Source organism: Terrapene carolina, unplaced genomic scaffold (assembly GCF_002925995.2).
Source record: "Terrapene carolina triunguis isolate 2854851 unplaced genomic scaffold, T_m_triunguis-2.0 Scaffold88, whole genome shotgun sequence".
NCBI classification, from domain to species: Eukaryota; Metazoa; Chordata; order Testudines; family Emydidae; genus Terrapene; species Terrapene triunguis.
In genome coordinates this window covers 40424406-40444458 of record NW_020664439.1, presented here as the reverse complement: position 1 = coordinate 40444458, position 20053 = coordinate 40424406, and the positions used below count along the sequence as shown (strand labels likewise).

Sequence of the window (20053 nt, the reverse complement as noted above, 5' to 3'; positions counted from 1 at the left end):
CTCCTGGACTTTTGGAATTCACTTCAAATGCTGTGAATCTAACAAGTTTAAAACACTGGAGTAAATGTCATCCTCAGAATCCTGGGTTTAGCAAGTTATTGTCAAAAATATTTAAGAGTTTATAAAAAAGTGTTTCAGAATCCCAAGTTCTGCCTGCAGCTGTGCATAAGGACAATCTAAAAACCTCTGGTAGTCTTGATACTTGCAAAAACTGGTGCCCAACAATTAGATTTTTCTCTCACATTCTCACACAGAGCATATGAAAAAGCCAGAGCACGTGTGCAAGTGCATGCATGCTATAAAATGTTTGTTTCGCAGCTCTATATGCTGTGAGCTTTCCAAAGTGTTTGCTGCAAGTAGCTGGTGATCATTTTGAAAATCCAAACTTATTTCTCATGTGTTGGTTATAGGGATTAAGCAGCTACTTTCAAAGGAGCAGCAAAGAACTGAAAGAGAGAGAAAAGGTGGACCCAGAGGCTGAGAGTTTAACCATACATTCCTTGAACAGCCAGCATATCACTTAGGCCATGTCTACACTTACTGGTAGATCAGCAATGCTGCAATTGATGCAGCGGTGCTGATTTAGTGGGTCTGGTGAAGACCCACTAAGTCGCTGGCAGAGTGCTCTCCCATTGATTCCTGTATTCCAGCTCCCTGAAAAGAGCAAGGTACAGCAAGAGGGCATCTCCCATCAACACAACGTGGTGTAGACACCGCGATAAGTCGACCTAATCTATGTCAACTTCAGTTATGTTATTCACGTAACTAAAGTAGCATAATGTAGGTCAACTTACCATGGTATTACAGACCAGCCCAAAGTAATGTTAAGAATATTGCCTGAGATTCTTTGAAGAGACTTGGGCCAAGTTCACCTCTGGCACAAGTGGGTATATCTCCCACTGATTTCAGTGGTACTTGTATACTTTTTCACCAGGGTTGAATTTGGTCCTATGAGTACAGCTGAACACCATCAGTCACATGATGGACAATGAGAGTCTTGGACAGAGAGAACTGGGTTGCAAAATTAAATGAGTGAATATGGGACAAATCATGTAAATAAAGAATATATATTAATAGTTCCTATTATATAAATAGCCTTTATAAAAATAATCTTTCAATAATTTTAATAACTAACCCTTCGCTAGGCTCTGGAAAACGTGTGAAAAAAATCTATTGTGTTCGAGTTAGATTAAATCAAACCCCAAAGTGAACACTACAATGTTTTGTTGCACTAAACCCTATCCTGCCCATTCAATTTCTAAGCCAGTCATTTGGGATGGTGGGGACCAGAGTTTCTTTGTGAAGCTATAAATTTCATCCCTACAAATACTGTCCAGGAGAATACCATACATAGTAGGCTTATTTCCTACTTCTTTCAAAATGGCGCAGATGACAGATCCAGAAGTCAAAGGTTCAATTAAAACCAAAATATATTATGCCTCTGACTAAATTTAAAAGGAACTGTCCCCTCACTTTAATCTTTTAAATCTTTGAGCTGAAAACGCCTTCAGTTTCAACACTATACCTACTATTTAAATAACCATGAAAACACTAAGTTTTCTTCCTTTTCAACTCTTTGAAACCCTACATAATCTTTAAAGTGATACTAGACCTACTGTAATATGTGATGGACTATTTTTGATGATAGCATGATTTTCCTTTTCCCAAATTATCCAAATTAAAAGGAAACAAAAAAAACCCTGCCAATCTTTCAAGTTTACCTTTTTGAGTTTAAGGCATAATATGAAATTGCACATCACATGAAAGCTTAATTTTGAAGTGTACAGTTTTAGTGCTATCCGAACCCCCCTTTTTTTTTTGACCGTCTGGATATTTCATCTCTGCTCTTGCTGTAAATTCTAATGCCGTCTGTGGTTTGTGCAATTCCAATGCAACCAGTCTTTGCTGCTGACAAATATTAACAGTGCAGTGTAGCACCCATAAGTGGGCTATCAGTTTTTTAAATTCTTCACTTTCATTTCAGTTCAAGGCATGCTGCTTTATTGTGTGGAAGATCCAGTCCATTTTCGTTGTCCAGCCACCATGATGAGCATCATTCATCTGCTTCATGAAATATTCTAGAGCTTCTTGTTCACTTTTGTCCAGTGCAAGTGTCTTTCGAATGTATGCAATATCATCAAAAGACTGTAATTCTGGCATTCCTGAGCCAAGCATCATGGAGAAGAGATTTATGAAGAGATTGGCATGCTGCCGAATTGCTAAGTAAGCCTTATAACACATCTCCTGAAATCTTGAAAAGAAAGACAAGAGTTGGTTGGTTCAAGATAGGTGCTATTGGAACCACAACAACTTTCATTTTTTGGAGGCAACAGAAGATGCGAGGCAGGTGGGCCACTATAAAAGTTTGAGAGGCCAACTCTGTGGGGTGTTTTTATTTTTATTATTTTTTTTTTAATATAATGTAAATGCCACAATGGCACTGGAAAAATTTCTTCATTGTATCATCTTCCTAAATGTCCTCCACTTAGGGAAAGTTTATGCTACTGGTTAAGTCGATCTAACTTACATTGCTCAGGGGTGTGAAAAAGCACCTCCGCCCCAGCAACGCAAGTTTTGCACTGTCCACACCAGTGCTATTCCGACGGGAGAGTCGCTGTAGTGGTGCATCTATATCAGTGCAGCTGCACCGATATAGCGCTGTAGTGTAGATTTGCCCTTAGATTAGGTTAATTTTCAAGTGATTTTTCAGTGACTAATTGATACCAGGTAAATTGGAGACAGGCCTTCGCTTCTAAAGCCCTATTTTCAGTTCATAAGCTTTCTCAAAAGGTGAATTATTTAGGGATGTTTAAGGAAATCCACTGAGCCATTTGAGTTACGCAAGTCTAAGAAGAATACATATTTTAAGCATTAAAACAAAATTGCTCATCACCAGTAAAATTTACCAAGGACAGTTGTAGTTCTAACACTTGAGTAAAATTACATTTTTAAATCAAGTATCCTTAAGTGGTTATGTATGTGTCTGATCCAGCATAGTCAGTGGGAACTGTGGATCAGCACCTTGAAGGATCAGGCCCACAAGACTTGAGTGCTGAGAACCATACAAAGATCTATCCTGGGTGGACAATTTGAAAGATTTGTGTCCCACAACTGAAATTAATGTAAAATCGGATGCCTGCATTATGTTTCTTTGTTACATTAAACTCTACATGTACCTATACAGGGTCTTATAGCACATAGCTTGATTCAGGTAATAGGCCAAAGTATTAAAGATCAGTGGTTCTTTATTATATCTAAAAGATATTTTGCTACAAGATATACCCAAATATATACAAAAACTGATTAAATATTTTCATTTATGTGAAATAACTGCTCAATTAAAAAAATGGCTTACCTTTCAAATTCCCTTGTTTTGGTACATTCTTGGGCTCCTTTACTAATCACTATTAAGAAATCTTGCGTTAAGACAAATGGCACACGCTCTCGTTTGTAACCAAATTTTTTCTTCTTGTGATCCAGGAAGTGTCCAAAATCAATGTGAAACAGCTTTAAAGAGGGAGAAAATGGTTACACATTTTAAAATTATTTTGCTTATTTAAACAGCTTTCATAGTAACATCAGTTCATCTAGTTTTTGCATGGATTTTGTGATCCAAACAGCAATATGCCATACAATTAGTGTCTATACATCAGACAAATGGAAGATGACATATTACATAAGCGAATATTTTTAGAGAGAGGTTTTTGCAAAATAGTATCTTACTTGTCCGTCATCTTTCACCATGATGTTACTATTGTGACGATCACCAATTCCCAATATGAAGGTAGCAACACAATAGCCAGCGCAAGAGCGTGTAAACAAATCAATAGCTGCATCATACCTGTTGAAAACAAACACTGGAGGCATTATTCTTCTGAAGTTCTAACACCACAGAAGTGCAGAAACAACATGCATGTAATGAAGGATATGTGTATACTAGCTTAACGAAGCCATGCAAATCAAGAGTACTTGGATTTTATCATTGAACTGAATCAAAAAGCTAGGTAGAGATTCAGCATTCTTGGAATACAATAATAACTGTAGTAAGATCAAAAAATAATAAACTTTAGAGCAACTTTTTTAAAGACATAGAAAAGAAATTTTCACTGATAAGCTACCAATGCAAATTCAGATTTAAACCATATATTTGTGCAAGTGTATATCTTAAATGGACAATTTTTTGCCAACTGCTGCATTGTCACAAAAATATCACACAATGCCTTAACCTCAAGATGAGAACTATGGACAGCAAAAATACCAGGTGTAGAGTATCGCTGTATGACTTAGTTTCCCATTCAAGAAGGGGGGCATGAAATATTTCTGTTTTGAGGCCTCCATCAAAAAAACAAAAACAAACAGGTAAATTAAAAAGGAGAATAAGTAAATGAAAAGTAAAAACCTCACATTTCTCCTTTGTTTTTGTCCTTGAGCCACTGATGTAAGGTGTGGCTGTTGAACTGCAATGCGCCCTTTAGACCACCTTTACACTGAATCTGCATAATTGTGTGAGAGCTTCTCACCACCTCAATAAGTCCCACACAATCACCAATAGACAAACAGCCATAAGGCAACATCCTGGAAGAAAAAAATTATTTTTTTTTTATAAAGAGCAAGTTTTCAGACAGAAAGCATTTTAAACAATACAAAATATACATGTTCTGGTTAGTAACCTTAGTCAGATCAATACCATCTATTATTGGATTTACTTCATAGGGTTCTGCTGAAAATACATTTGAAAACCCTACAGCTGTATCATCAGAAGTGTTGAGAAAAACGTGTGCAAGAATGTTAGAGTTCAATAATGTGCCTGACTCTGTGGCCACTGCATCTGGCAATTTATTTCCTAGTTTTATACTGGGAAAAGATTTAAGCTGAAAATTACTAATGGTTTCCCCAATACCTCTGAAAAAGTTCTTAACTGTCAGGGTGGTTAAACACTGGAATAAATTGCCTAGGGAGGTTGTGGAATCTCCATCTCTGGAGATATTTAAGAGTAGGTTAGATAAATGTCTATCAGGGATGGTCTAGACAGTATTTGGTCCTGCCATGCGGGCAGGGGACTGGACTCGATGACCTCTCGAGGTCCCTTCCAGTCCTAGAATCTATGAATCTATGAATATTATCAATAATCATTAATGGAACTTTCAGAATGTAGGGGGATTTATCAAGACAGATTTCTGTACAGATCTTCAGACTTTAATATTAAGGGCAGGACAGTCTTCAGACTTTCAGAAAGGGAACATTCAGCACAACCTGAGTGCTACCAGAAACGCATAATACAGAATAATGCTTAAGTAAAGCCTACTTTAAGAAACCCCCCACATGCAATTTTAAAAATACATTTCCAGAGCTATTACCTGACAATATTATAAAATTGTAATGGAAACCCATGAACTGCAGCAATGCTGGTCTTAAGCTAGTCTTACTGATGGCCTTTCCTTGGAACTGGACTGAGGCCACCAAAATACATTTTCACATAAGGCACTGATCAGTTTATAGACCCCAATATTTTGGATATCTTGAAGCTATAAAAGTTACAGTATAACATACAGAAACATGCTTACAAATCATTTTAAGTATTACAATTGTTTTTCATGGAAAAGGAAGGGAACCAGCTGTAGTGAATAAGTTCAACAGAAAACATTAAGAATGGCACTTGAGAATACTCTCTGTTGCTTACCGTAGATCAAGACCCTGATTTTGCCAGATGTTTTCCATAATTCGAATGATCTGAAGTGTCAGCATGTCCTGGCGTAAATCTGAAATATTCAAGTACATACAGATGCTGTGGATTTTATAAGATCAGCACGAAAGCTTTTTGTAACATGCCATTTTATTTAGTTTTTTCCAATATATTTTAGACCAGGACAGTAGGTTGTGTATTTCACTAAAGGTATGTTCTCTAAAATGTATTATCATTATGCAGAAGTCAAAAGCAACCTTTAAGGTTTAAGAATTAATGTAAAAGAGTTGGGGTAGTTTCAAGACCAATTATTAAGATACAACTTTAAAATCTGCCTGGATTAATGAGATAGATATCAAACATGGCTTTACAAATTAGAGCAAATATTCTAAAGCATTTTAAAATTTGAATAGTATTACAGTTAAATAATACTGTGGTAAGCGTACGAAAATATTAGACAAATCAGTTTCAATACTACAGAAAGTACAGTGCGTACACGAGTCATGTTCTAAGAGGAAAAAACAGTTCAAAATATTGTTATAAAAGAGAGAATGAGTGTTTGAAAAAGAATGGCCTAGGAGCACAGCTACAAAAATACTGTGCATGTGTTTGTCCATTTTTTACATGCCTATTTCTCTAGAAACTCTAATTAGCAAAGCCAAACAAGGTATGTTTATTTCTTTAACATGTATTCTACAAATTATTTAGAAAAAAATTTAAAGTCAACAGGCAAGGTATGAGAAGAGACGTTTATGTATAAACACACAACTCTCTGGAATATGTTAACCAGGATATGTATGTATTTTGTGCCCTTACCATCTCCATTTTTAAAGATGATCTCATTGTTTTGAAACAACAGTTCAGACATAATATCTGGGTTTTCCCAGTTCAACCACAGTGGCCTTTTTGCAGAGGACATAATCCTGCACTCCTCAAGCCTACAAAAAGATAAGATTTCTTCTAAATAAGTATATTGTTGACATTAGTGAATGGTGTTTTTGTAATATTCCTGCTCTCTTCACCTTTCCTTCCCCCAACACTTATGGCTGATATGACACTGGATGGGCCGAGATGGACAGTTAACCAATTTTCATTCATGAGTCTTAAACTTAAAGCAAGAAGTGCACTAACTTGTGCTGCCTGAGAAGGGAACTGGCTGTATATAATCTTCAGGCAGCATCACTTCTGGCCAAATAATAAGGTTCCTCACAAAAATTGCAAGCATTATTCTGGTCATTTAAAGTTGTTTTATTGATGCTACTGGCTTAAGGTTAAAAAAAAGTATCCACTATACAATTTTCTTAGTACATTTGCAAATTTTAAAATCTTTTCCAAGATGCACTAATGTCAGAAAAATGGTCTAATTAAATATTTTGATAAATTCCAAAAGCGAAAAACATACCTGAGATTTCCCAGCTGATGAGCAGGGTTAAGAGGAGAAATAAAGCCTTGTAAAGCATCCATGAAATCTGGCCGCCTCATTTGTTCAACAAGAAACTTCATCTGTACCTGAACGGTAATCACATTTAATTTGAGAGCTTTTTGATTATATGAGAAAGATGTACATACATGCTGGGTTTTAATTTTGATTTAAGCTGTAATTTTGTGTAATGCAAGTGTTAAAAAAAAAAAAAAACAACCAACAATCCCACATTAGCCACATATCACCAGAACTGAAGCATTATTTTTATATTACCTGAGAATAGTTGTATGACATAACTTCTATTTAAATGACCTACTCAACTGGCCAACAACAGTGGGTACAGTAAAAATATCTCCAACACCTGGTAAGGAATTTTATTATTTACTGGAGTAAACAATACCACACTGTTTTAACTAACCAAATAAAGACCCAATTCTTATTAAACTACTTTTAAACATACTTAATTCTTGTATTCTGATAACAGTAATACCTTTTGTGTCTCATCCTTCTTCTCCTGCTTGAGAATATCTGTGAGGTTTATCAGTTTCTCCATAGCCTCCACCTGCCTGCTCAAATGTTTTAGGTACATCCCACATGCTCGACAGTAGGACTCCAAAAGTAAACCAAATCTCTGGCTTACATTTTTATTGTGCATTTCAGACCTATCAAAAGAGAACATTTTCAGGTAAAAGAAGAACATTTTCAGGTAATACTGTTTAGGGCTGATGCTGTCCCTGTGCCCTTTCTCTCAGTGGGCACCATTTCCAAGAGACAGGCCTACAGTTGCACTTCTCTCAGAATGGAATTCCACAATTCAGCCCACTTTTAGACTGAACAGACCAGGCAACAGCGCCTCCTGCTTACCCCCCATATTACCTCAGCAGGTCCAACTGGTTTTGGTCTCTGCTATATACCCCACTCTGTGAGCTGTGATCCCCTGCTAAACACAGGGACAGAACAGCTTGTTCAAAACAGTATGATTTATCCATCCACAGGAACATAACAAGCAGAGAGAAAATGTTTAAAAATAACAAAAGCATACAGTCTTGCCCAAACATAGCATTTACCTCATGCAACCAAGTAGGCCTAATTTAGCCTTGACACCCTTCCTGTTTTCCCAGGGACCGAGTTACTGCCTGCTTCTCTGCAGACCCTCTATCTCTATGACTCAGAAGCTCAGCTTTTCAACTACATTCAATCTCTCTGTTTGAAAGTTCCTGCATTGAAACTCTAAGGGTGTCAGGTGGAGCTCTTGCACTCCCCTGCAATGGGGCCTGTCAACCCAATTCCACATTAGTGGAGGTAAACCTCCAAGGAATTATCAGCTCCACTGTCCATTTGAGAACTGTCCATCGGGATTGTCTACACTCAACCATTAACTTTTGGTTCCTAGAGAAGTAAGTTAACTATGGCTGATTTAACGTAGTTACTCTTTTGCCAGCAGCACAGTAACTTCAAAACCCACATGGTGTGTATATATATAAAAAATATTCATAAATACATATAATTCCTACATTCTTCACAACAGGCAATTTTAAAAGGCTCTTGCATATAAAAGTAATTTGAAATATCTTAAATTTAGAAAGCAAGCAACAGATATGAGCTAATTATCTACAGTGGCTATGTTCATGTGGAATTTGCTGATAATCACACTGTACATATCCAGTTACTAACTCCTCAGCAATCTTAATTTAAATTTCAACATCATGCACCACCTATTTTTTAAACTTTTCATTACACTTTCAGCAGTGATTTAAGTAGAAAGACAAAGTGGAACAATGATCATGACATAGCATCATAGGACTGGAAGGGACCTTGAGAGTCATCTAGTCCAGTCCCCTGCACTCATGGCAGGACTAAGTAGGATATAGTGCAACAACAAAGGTCTAACCATAGGAACAGAATAAGTATAGAGTAAAGCCAGAGTGACTGCTTCAGTAAACATTAACTGGAGGACAGGAAAGATTGAAAGAAACAGAAGAGAGGCTAAAGGAGGAAGACCAATGAAGAATGGTGCTCTTAAAGGGGAGCATACTTTCTTAGTGATACTAAATGCAATAACGAGGTCCTGAATAAATAAATAATAATTAAAAGTTATTGATCTTTGTATAAACCTTCCACTGAGAACAGTAGGAGATCTATTATGGATTGAGGGAGTATGGGGCCCTAAATTTATACCCTCAGCCCATCAGAGAAGGAATTCAGTTCTCTTCAGTGACTGAGCATAACATTCCTACCTTAGATACAATGCTGGCTACTACCAGGAAAAAAAAAAGAAAAAAAAAAAAAAAAAAAAAAAAGGTAGTTTATTATCTTCTGTATCTTTCCAAACTTCTAGACACCTAAACTGACTACAGATTTGAGAACTAATTTTGTTTGGGGAGTCATGCTGCTTATATAGGAAACAAAAAACAAAATACAAAACAAAAAACTTATGGTAGGTAATAGCTTAAGAAAAAAGGACATTTTAGTCTGACATTTCATACCTCTAACTACTGTGGTATAGCTTGGTGGAAACCCACCATTACCCAAAAAACTTCCCAAACAAACTTACTTTAAGTGCCAAAAGAAAAAGTGTCCTATCCTTTGATTGGTCAGTGCCTTCTTGAGTAAAAATCTCACCAGCAGATTATCCAAATATTGCTCATATTTCAGAACCTATTTATGGGTAAGAAGAAATGAGAATTTGGAACTGTAGCTTTCATTTTGCAAATATTCCCATGGATAATACACATCCAGACAACATACTATATAAAAAAAAAGAGCCACATTCTGGAAAAGGATTTTATAACTCAAGAATGTCTGGCCCTCATATTTTAGAGTTCGTAAATGTTAGCAGGTATTGTTCCAACCCTGCCTAACAGTACACACACTGGATAAGGTCCAAACTTACCACCTATCTGACATTTCCTTTATTGTTAACTTAACTGACACCAACCAAATTTTAGCCTCATTTTGCTAAGGTTTCTAGAATTGCCTCTTCAGGGAACCTGCCCAGTCCATGCTACAGAAAGACAAATGGTCTGGCTGCCAATGTGAATCAGCAGTACAGCTCTGTATCTCCTTGCAGGGTCCTAACATCTCATATCCTATTTACAGAAAATAAACCAGGTTTGATCTTTCAAGGTTGCAACTACTGTATTTATTATCTACTCCCCAGAATCACTAGGGAATTACTGTTTGTCAAGATTTCTTCTCTTTCTTCTTGCTACATCAGATTTAAGAAGCAACAATTAAAAACAATTGTCAACAACAAATATACATAACCTCTAATTTAACAGAACAAGCTAGGGTACCTGTACTAGTTGGATTAAGTACTGAGACAGTTTGTCATCTGTCAAATACTTCTCCAGACACCGAACTGCGAATGCTCGCACCATTGGGTCAGGGTAATTACAGTCCAAAAGCTCCATTGCCTGTTCTGGCTTGATTGGAGGCCAGTCTTTTACCAAGCAGTACATCTGTGTGGAACAAAAACAGCAACCCAACATAATCCAGACATTTTAAGCAGTTGCATGGACAAAACAATAATTGTGAAATAGACCCATGTAAGACCAGCAATCATTTTCCTGTTTAAAAATTGAATTTACTCTTTGATCTCACAAATGACTAACTTGATGTAAACTACAACCTGCTAAACATTTTATCTACTATTAAAAAGGCTATAGTAAGAATTACAACCTCAGTCATTCCATAGTCAGTAACGTCAACCCAGTGTAACTCACTGGTCAGCAATACATCAGGGATTGAACCAGGGACCTCTAGAGGGAAAAGCATATGTCTCTTGAACTAAATAGCCTGGCTCTGGAGCCATTAGCTGTAACAGACCCATATCATCTGTGGATCAGGCACAGTGGGGGACAGAACACACACCAACCAATGGGTTGCACGAGCAGAACATATTCTAACTAACGATTGCTCACTTTCATGCAAGTTGAAGAAAATCATTTTTAAAAATCAAAATACTGTGTTTAAAATGATGTCTTTTAGCAGAGTTTCTTGAATGCAGTATATTACCTGGGCTACTTCATCTCTAGAGTTCCATTTAACAGACAAAAGTAGTTTTGGTAGAATTTCTGGGGTATTTACACAATAGTGTCTGTAAAAGAGAAAAAATGTAACTTGTATATACAAACTAGAGGTAAACAGTAAGTAGATTTACTTTGATCACAGCAGACTATGGTCCTCAATCCTGAAATATTATCTACCTTTATGCCTGTAGAGCCCCACTGAAGTCAGCAGGGCTCTGCATGGCACAGGTATCTGTCCAGGCACACAAGTTTGCAGAACTGAGGCACATAATGATTACTTCTATCACCAGCTTTCCTCCATAGACGTATAAAACTGTAATATATGCTTTCCTAAAATGCTAACCATAGCAAGGAACATAGTGAACAACAGGTCAGAATTCAAGTCAATTATGTGTTTTAGAGAATTCCAGAACCCCATCTTTATGATTCTTTATACCTGTGGCTCCAAAGGAAGTCCTTCTCTTGCTCAGTAATTTCAGACAGAGGGTCTCGAGTACAAATTGCACGGAGTTGCTCTTTGTCACTTTCTCTTAATTCATTATCTCTAGCTAGCCTGTTACTCTGTAAAAGAAAATGGTACATTATCCTTCCACACACTTTTTTCTGCTCTCATGCAAGCTACATATCTGATGTAAACATAGTATTTTTATATAGTGTAGCATCATTTATACTCTATTATTAAAAATCTGTTGGTTGTTTCTTTCAATCTGAGTGCAGCTCTGTATTAGATTTAAAAAAAGATGAAATAGTGCTAGCTTTATAGTGTTTTGATTTTTGTAACTGCTTACCACCATGGGCAGGGATATCATTCCAAAGAAATTAGTTGGATGAAGGGACAATAGCAGTTGGCACACTACCATCAAATGAGATTCTAGCAAGAGCCCGATAAACCACAAGATGAAAGCGACAACCCCATCCCCATTTATCAAACTATTCAGGAAATCTGCTGCAAGGGGGCAGAGAAAAAGCCAAGACTGGAGAAGCAGAATGTGGGGAAAAAAAATAGGTGAATATGAGGTCTGAGAGGAAATGTGGAACATGTCCAGGAAGCTTTGAAAATCAGAGGGAGAGTTTCAAATTGATTTCCAATGTGACTATAAAGCCAGTGTTCGTTAATGCTGAACAGATTCCCCAAAGGGATAGGGACACTCAAAGTAACCCCCTGGGGAGCTGGGTGGATCCTGCGATTGAGTTCATTTAGTGTCATTTCATGTGCTCAGAGCCTGTTACATAGATGCATTTTATAGATACAAAATAAAATAAATCAGCTTGGTCACTCATGACGCCTTGGCCCCTTCTTTCTTTCTCCCATAATTTAGTAACTTTTAGTCTATGGTTGGTGTAAAACTTCTTCGTTTTACATCATGATGCCAGGGTAATGGAGCTTCTGATATTTTGTGTGTGGAATGGTTTGCAGGGTAAAAAGACAGAATTCCTAAGGGGTTTCAGTGATATAGAGCTTTGGTATGCTCTTTAGCATAAGCCACAATTCACAGAGCATAGTGAAATTTTTCATCTTAAACTTGTTTCCACCAAAAACCACAGATTTTTCTGTGTTAAATTTGCTGAATTGTTTCAGATGAAAAAACATCCAAAAAATTAAAAATAATATGTTTTATGATGACATTTTAAAAATAAAAGATTTTGGATTGATTGATTTTTGGATTCAAAACAACTGATTAAATAAACTTCAATTAAGTTTAACAGAAAAAAAAGCCACATTTTTTTTTTATTTTGAACTTTTTTAGACAAAGTTTTGGGTCAACTCAGAACAAAATTTCTCCCAATTTTTTTGGTACAACCAGCAAACTGAAAAATCAGTTATTCATCCAGCTCTATTTCTAAGTGCTATCATTTTTGCCATTTATTTGTCAGAAGCTGAAATGCTCCAGAAACATCTAATTTTATTCAGCTGCACACATCTTTAAATATGAATTCACATTTTGAGATCTTCAGGATGCATAGTTATAAAATATGGCAAAAAGAAAAGTGAAGAGGTAAGCCTCTTTGCCATGTGAAACATGCATTAAAAACTAAATTTTGTCTGAAGTTCCCATTTTGTTGACAGAAACCTTCTTTCAGATCTAGATTACTGGGTAACATCATTGTGGAACTACCTAGAACAGGGGTTGGCAACCTTTCAGAAGTGGTGTGCCGAGTCTTCATTTATTCACTCTAATTTAAGGTTTCGCGTGCCAGTAATACATTTTAACGTTTTTAGAAGGTCTCTTTCTATAAGTCTATAATATATAACTAAACTATTGTTGTATGTAAAGTAAATAAGGTTTTTAAAGTATTTAAGAAGCTTCATTTAAAATTAAATTAAAATGCAGAGCCCCATGGACCGGCCAGGACCCGGACAGTGTGAGTGCCACTGAAAATCAGCTCGTGTGCCGCCTTAGGCACGCGTGCCATAGGTTGCCTACCTCTGACCTAGAACATCTTGGTAAGAAGATTTTTCTGTAAGTGTGGCTGGTTCTCATTTGAGAAACAAGGCAAACTAGAATCACCCACAGACAGACAGACATATTGTTTTGTCTTTTAAAGAGTATTATGACTTAAAATGTACATAAAATACTTTAATGCAGAAGGAGCTGACAGATTATAGCCTACTGCTACCTACTGCTTTTAAAAAAAGGTACATAATAGATACTTAAGACTGGAAGTACTATGCTTTGCCTTCAGTTTTAGTTATGTCTTTTTTTGTTTACTGTATTATTATAGTTACTCACACAAAGCATGGATCACGGTGTTATATGGGGACATTTAAAAATGGCTTAAATTAAGTTATGAGCATTTCCAAAGGGAATGAACATACCACACTCCCTTGCAGCACATATCTACTGAAAATCCCTCCTTGACTTGTTCCCCACCCATCTCTCACCTGGTTAGTAATCCAGCCACTCTAGCCTGTTCACTTTAATGTGTGCAGCTTCTGAAGCAAGTGAATTGGAGTCAGATATGGGAAGAGGCAAATTCTTTATACCTACCACCAGTGGAAATGTTTTTTTTAAAAGAACATGTAATAGATAAAGCACAATAATGTCTATTCCAAATGTCTCAGAGACATCAAAAACAGGGATATATACTTGATGTTATGGCAAGAGATGCTATGAAAAAAAAAAAGCCTAAAACAAGAGAGAATTATGGGAGGTAAATTAGTGGATAAAGGATTCATGCCAGGAGTGGGGAAGCTATATATTCCATCCTATAAAAAAAGTCACACATTTATGTACTATTTATAAAATAGGATTAAAAACTTTTTAAAAGCATGTATTTCTCTAGCTTCCGGTAGAGGCTCGTCGCAAGTAGAACAAAGCCAAATTAAAAATAAGGAAACAGAACTAGCATACGTGCTACTGTCTAGAGTTAAAGCATCATCAGACAAACCACACTTCTGACATTCCTTTTATAGCTGCAGCTGTTATAAACAATGAAGATTATTGTAACTTAAAGTGATTACAGAAAAATGATTTTTCAGTTTGTTTGTTTAGTTCACTCTTTTTCCTATACAAGTTATTCAGTTTTCCCTTCTTGTTTGTGTGGGTATTTGTTGAAAAGCAACCAGGCAGGGAAAAAAGAAAATGGGAAAAAGGAAATTTGTTTACATACTAGACACATTGGTAAGTGGATTTAGGGGATCAAGGGTAGCACTGGAAACTTATTTTTCAAAACTGACTAGATTTCAAGTTGACAGTTCCCCCTGTAAATTCAATGTAGCATAAAAGTTTCAGAAAGTGACTAGGAATCAGGAAGCTCAGTTCAAATCTAGATTTGCTTTTAATTCACTATAAATTTGGAAAAATCCCTACATTTTCTTGACCTTCACTTAATACCACTGTAAAATAAGATTATTTAAAACTATTTGCACATGTTGGATCATAAGACAAAATGTACCTGTATATTAGGTCAGAAAGTTCATGGTTTAGGTCAAGCCCAGTGGGAAAATGCATTTATCCTGTTGAGGTCAACATCAAAAACTTGAAATTCTATGAAGTGTGGGACAGTAAAGTAGATAATATATACATTTAATATTTGAGAAAGCTTCTGAAATATTTGAAGTAACAATGGATCTATAAATGCTCCATTATAACAGTATCTATGCCTGATCTTAAATATTTCTACTAATTTATTGGTTAAAAGTGCAATGGGGGGGTGGGTGAAAACATTTCAAAATTAAACAAAAAACCATGTCTATTGTTTTGTATGTTAACAGAAGATGTTTTATAGACCACCACTATGGTAACTTGGCCTGGTGATTTCCACAGCATTTGGGACTAACTTGTTTAAAATTTTTGACAAGTATATTGGTAATTGGTAAACTCTAAGCCTGTGTCGGATCTTGACTGTGTAGCATGCATTGTCTTGTCCAAAGTTTTCTTTTCAAGTTACTTGGCATTATTACTATTATACAGCCATAAACACACGCGGTACTTTACAGAATACACAGCTCCTGCCCCAAAGAGCTTACAAGATAAAATCAGGTAAGACAACATAAGGAACAACAGGTATGATGTGGAGATATCAATAGTGATGAGACAAATTTAGGAAGATTTTATGAAAAATGTTTTAAAGAGGGATTAGAAGGAGCAGCAAGAGGATACTTGGCAGACACAAAGTAGGAGATTATTAGAGTTTTAGTACCGGTAGGTAGCAGTGTGAAAAAAAAAACACAGAGAAAAAGGAGAGAGTATGAGTAGCACGATGCATTACTGGATTGACATGTAAATGGATGCTAATACACCTTTCTCCACCTCTAACTGCTATGATCTCGCTCCTGAGTACTATAGGGATGAGCAAGCTGGTTCAACAGGAAATAAACACCCACCTAACCTTGAAAAACAAACCCTGAATATTTCTGAGTTCAAAAAGTATCACATCATCTTTGTTGTGCCTTTAAAAACCTATCAGAATTTATACCTCTCTGCATTTTCTAGTTTCAGCTAAGGATAGAAGAAACAGTACTGAGGTGGCTATATTTGAGCCTTAAAGAAACCAGAAAGCCTCTAGAAAACTAAAAAGCATCTGTTCTTTCAAGATTTACACTCAATCAAGAAGATACAAATATGCATCAAATATGCACCCCTCAACTTCTAGATTCTCACATGACCATCCTGCAACTCTGCCTCATTCCTACTTTAAAGCAGCTTCTGCAGCTGAGGCGAATTGGACTAGTAATTAATGAGCAGATTTGTGTCTATCTGTGATTATCAGAGGACCCCCGCTACTAATCTGTCCTATAGGTGGGAGAAAACTACAGCATTCTGAAAGCATAACTCTCACCTAGTGCATACTATTACTTTCACGTTGAAGAAAGAGAAATGGGGACATTCAGGAGAGTGCTTTGTAATTTTTAAAGGTACCACAGTCATGGGCTCAAAGTAAGAACCTAGACAGGTTTCAGCTACTGTAGAGATGAACATTTTAGAAACCACTAATTTACAAACCCCTCACTATAGTCACTATTGATCTCTCCCTTGCCAATCCTAAGGACCATACGCATTCTCTTCAGTCTTTGCTACCTTTAATACTGTTGACCACCCAGCTCTCAAAACTATCTTCATCTTATGTGGACTTACAGCCCTTTCTTTCCTGGTTCTTCACCTGCATGGAATCTCCTTCAGTGTTGCCTTTGATTTATCATTGCACTTCTTCAACTTTGTTGCAGTTTTTCAGAGTCTGCCTCATCCCCCCTTCTCTTTTCCTTGTACAACCTCATACATAAGGCTGATCTCTTATCACCTCTATGCCAGTGACTCTCAGATCTACCCCTCATCTATCAAGGATTGCATCTCTTCCTATTTCTTCAGTATCTTCTTCTGCTTCCTCAATCCTAGGCTGTCAAACATGTAAACTTTGCCTTTTCTTCTTCACCCTTTCTTCCCCAGTTTCAGAAAACTCCACTATCCCTTGGGTACTCAAGCTCACAACTTTGGTATTCTCTTAAAGTTGTCCCTTTCCTTCTCCTTTCACATGCAGGCCCTTATCAAACCTTGTCACATCTCTTCCTATGTTACCACCAAAATCTGTCTCTTGTTCCCACTGCTATGCCTTTTGGTTCATAAAGTAACATCAATCAGGTTACCCTAATTTTTTGTCAACTTTGTCCCTCTTTCCCTTTCCCGTTCCTCTTTCTGATCACAATTTAAAAACAGGAAGCTCTTCAAGGAAGGGACTGTGTCTTTATTTCTTTGTATACTTATTTCTTTCATGTAAGTTACAACAGTGATGATAGCCAATATTGTATAGTTAGGCAACTAAATTCACATTTAGGCACCTAATAAAATGAACTGACTCAGAGGTACTGAGCACCCACTGCTCCAATCAGATTCAAACTTCTCAACCTCTCTGAAAATCAGGCCACTCAGGGTTAGATCATGCCTAGTACTAACATGGCCGCACAAAGGAATTGGGGTGGGGTGGGAGGCTTCCTACCCACTCTGTGAGGCCACAATAGGGCTACAAGCCAAGCTGGGATGCATATATGCTGTCTCACATACAGAGGTATCATAACTTACTCCTCCTCCAGAGAAGAAAAGGAGGCATTGTGGCTCTTAGAGGAAATATTGAGGCCTGGTCTACACTGGGGGGAGGGGAATCGATCTAAGTTACGCAACTTCAGCTATGTATAACGTAGCTGAAGTCGACGTACTTAGATCGACTTACCGTGGTGTCTTCACTACGGTGAGTCGACTGCTGCTGCTCCCCCGTCGACTCTGCCTGTGCCTCTCGCTGAGCTGGAGTACAGGAGTCGACGGGAGAGCGCTCGGGGATCGATTTATCGCGTCTAGACTAGACGCAATAAATCGATCCCCGCTGGATCGATCGCTGCCCGCCGATCCGGCCGGTAGTGAAGACATACCCTCAGCTTCAGTGACACCTGATCAGAGTGGAATGATTTAAATCAAGGCAATTTAAATAATCAATTTTAATCAACTTTTCCATTTGTACTTCAACTATTTTCTAAAGAAAGGTGCATTCTCATTGGTTGATATAACCATTAAAACATGCTGATTTACAACTAAATAGAACTAGATTTGGTAAATTATAACAGTTTTATTTAAGCACTTATATAGCTTAATATTTTCAGATTCTGATTAATTGTATATGTTTAGCATATTAGAAAATGGTGAATGATATATTGCCTATTTACTAGCTAATTAATTTTTTGCTCATGATTTGTGTCAAGCTGCATTAGGATAGCAACTAGAATTTAATTAAACAAACAGCATATACAATTTATTTTTATTAAACAAAATAAGCTCTTAATACAGTACATGACCTACTGTGCCATATTCCTAAAGCTTGATCTCAAAAGTTAGATTTTTTTCCCCATTTTCATTCTTCATAAAAAAGCAGCTTTTTTAGTAGAGGCTCATGGATTCAGCATATTTATTTCTCATTTAAAATGTTTTAAGAGATTATAAGAAGTTTAGGATTTAACATATTTTGTATTACATTCAGATTTCATTTTAAAGAGTTATTTTTAAAAAACAATTTAAATAAAATAAAAAAATACCTGATTTAAATAAAAATAATGTTTTAGTTTTTCCAAAAGAAATCACTGATTTCTATTCACCCTGAACCTGATGCTCCCACGGGCACTGTGCCTATATTACCCTTTCCCCTCTTATTCAGGACTGCGTCTTAAAGACAATTTATTCCTTATTTATGTGCAAAATATGACACCCAAGTCTGAATTGTGTGTGCTTGTTTTAAAGAAGGTGAAGCGCACATAACTCTACGCACCTACGTTTGAAACTTTGGCCAGTAATGGTAACAGAAGGAGACTGCAATATCTAGACAACACAGAGCCCTACTTATCATTCACCACACATGGTCATGCCACTACCACTAGGGCGGCCCAGTGCTTGGATAAGATCAGCTCAAGGACAAAGAACAGCTGGCTGAAGCTGACCCCAACCAAGACCGAGGTTGCGCTCGTGGGCAGGGGAAAGCATTTTGAAGAGTTTGCAGACACAGTGCAGTCCATACTGACCAACATTTTCCAATTAATTTCAGGGAGGTTTGTGGAGGCAGCCAGGCCAAATTTGACTGAGTGGCATTGCGACGTGGCTCTTGGGGTGGCAGCGCCACTCATGTTTGGCCCAGCCAAAACAAAACGGATGTACAAAATAAAAACAGTCTGAATGGTTTGGAAAAGCACTTAGCGTCAGTCTTCTAAGGTTATAGCATATACTCATGGCCCCATGGGATTCTGAAGTAAACTGGACCTAAACTACCATTTTTAGGTTTCAGTGCCAACAGTCTTTTGACATGAATGAGTTTACATATAAGAGCTATTGTTTCAGGAAGAAAACATTGAATTGGTTTTCATTCACATTTTTGAGGTTTTCTACTTAATCATCAGGGCTAGAAATATAATTTAATAAAAAAAGGAAGCTCAGCATTTGAAGCAATAGATAGATTTGGTGGTAAATTTCAAGGCCACCGAATCGCAGAATGCATGGGGCTCAGCTCAAGACACTGTATCTCTGACTGCTAATAAAGTTAACTTTTGGCAGTTTGGTAGAACACAGATCTTAGAGATCAGCATTGCCAAAGAAGTTACGAGCATATTACAGACTATAAAAGAAAGATTTTTCAAAGATAAAACCTATATACAACAGACAAGAAATTGTGGGAGGGAGGGAGGGAGGGGAGAGAGGGAAAAATTAAAAGAAATAGTGCCACTGATGGAGAATCTAACCCTATTAAGTTAATTTTGCAAAAAATGTAACGTTCAGACATCTAGACAAACTGTTTATATAAGCTGGAAAAAAGTCCAGAACGGTTTGCACAGTAAGACACAGTTATATCCTTAAAAGATTTTGGTTGATCAGTGAAGCATCAAGATGTTTTACTGCAAGAGACAGAACCTGTTGGCCATTTTTTGTCTGGTGTTTATCAAAAAAA

At 37.0% G+C, this 20053-nt stretch overlaps 1 protein-coding gene across 2 annotated transcripts in view; it reads right to left on the bottom strand.

Moving 5' to 3' along the window:
• Positions 1-711: 711 nt before the first annotated feature.
• Positions 712-20053, bottom strand: part of PIK3CA (phosphatidylinositol-4,5-bisphosphate 3-kinase catalytic subunit alpha) — a 67126-nt gene continuing 47784 nt past the window's right edge. For both annotated transcript variants that reach the window (XM_024219538.3, XM_024219537.3), the window contains exons 10-21: positions 11574-11698; positions 11124-11205; positions 10403-10567; positions 9661-9764; positions 7597-7768; positions 7086-7192; positions 6500-6621; positions 5681-5759; positions 4405-4575; positions 3724-3841; positions 3356-3507; positions 712-2251 (exon numbers count right to left, since the gene is read on the bottom strand). In XM_024219538.3, coding sequence (XP_024075306.1) covers positions 1981-2251; positions 3356-3507; positions 3724-3841; positions 4405-4575; positions 5681-5759; positions 6500-6621; positions 7086-7192; positions 7597-7768; positions 9661-9764; positions 10403-10567; positions 11124-11205; positions 11574-11698 — 1668 coding nt within the window. In that variant the 3' untranslated portion in view covers positions 712-1980. The remainder of the gene's footprint in view (positions 2252-3355; positions 3508-3723; positions 3842-4404; positions 4576-5680; positions 5760-6499; positions 6622-7085; positions 7193-7596; positions 7769-9660; positions 9765-10402; positions 10568-11123; positions 11206-11573; positions 11699-20053) is intronic.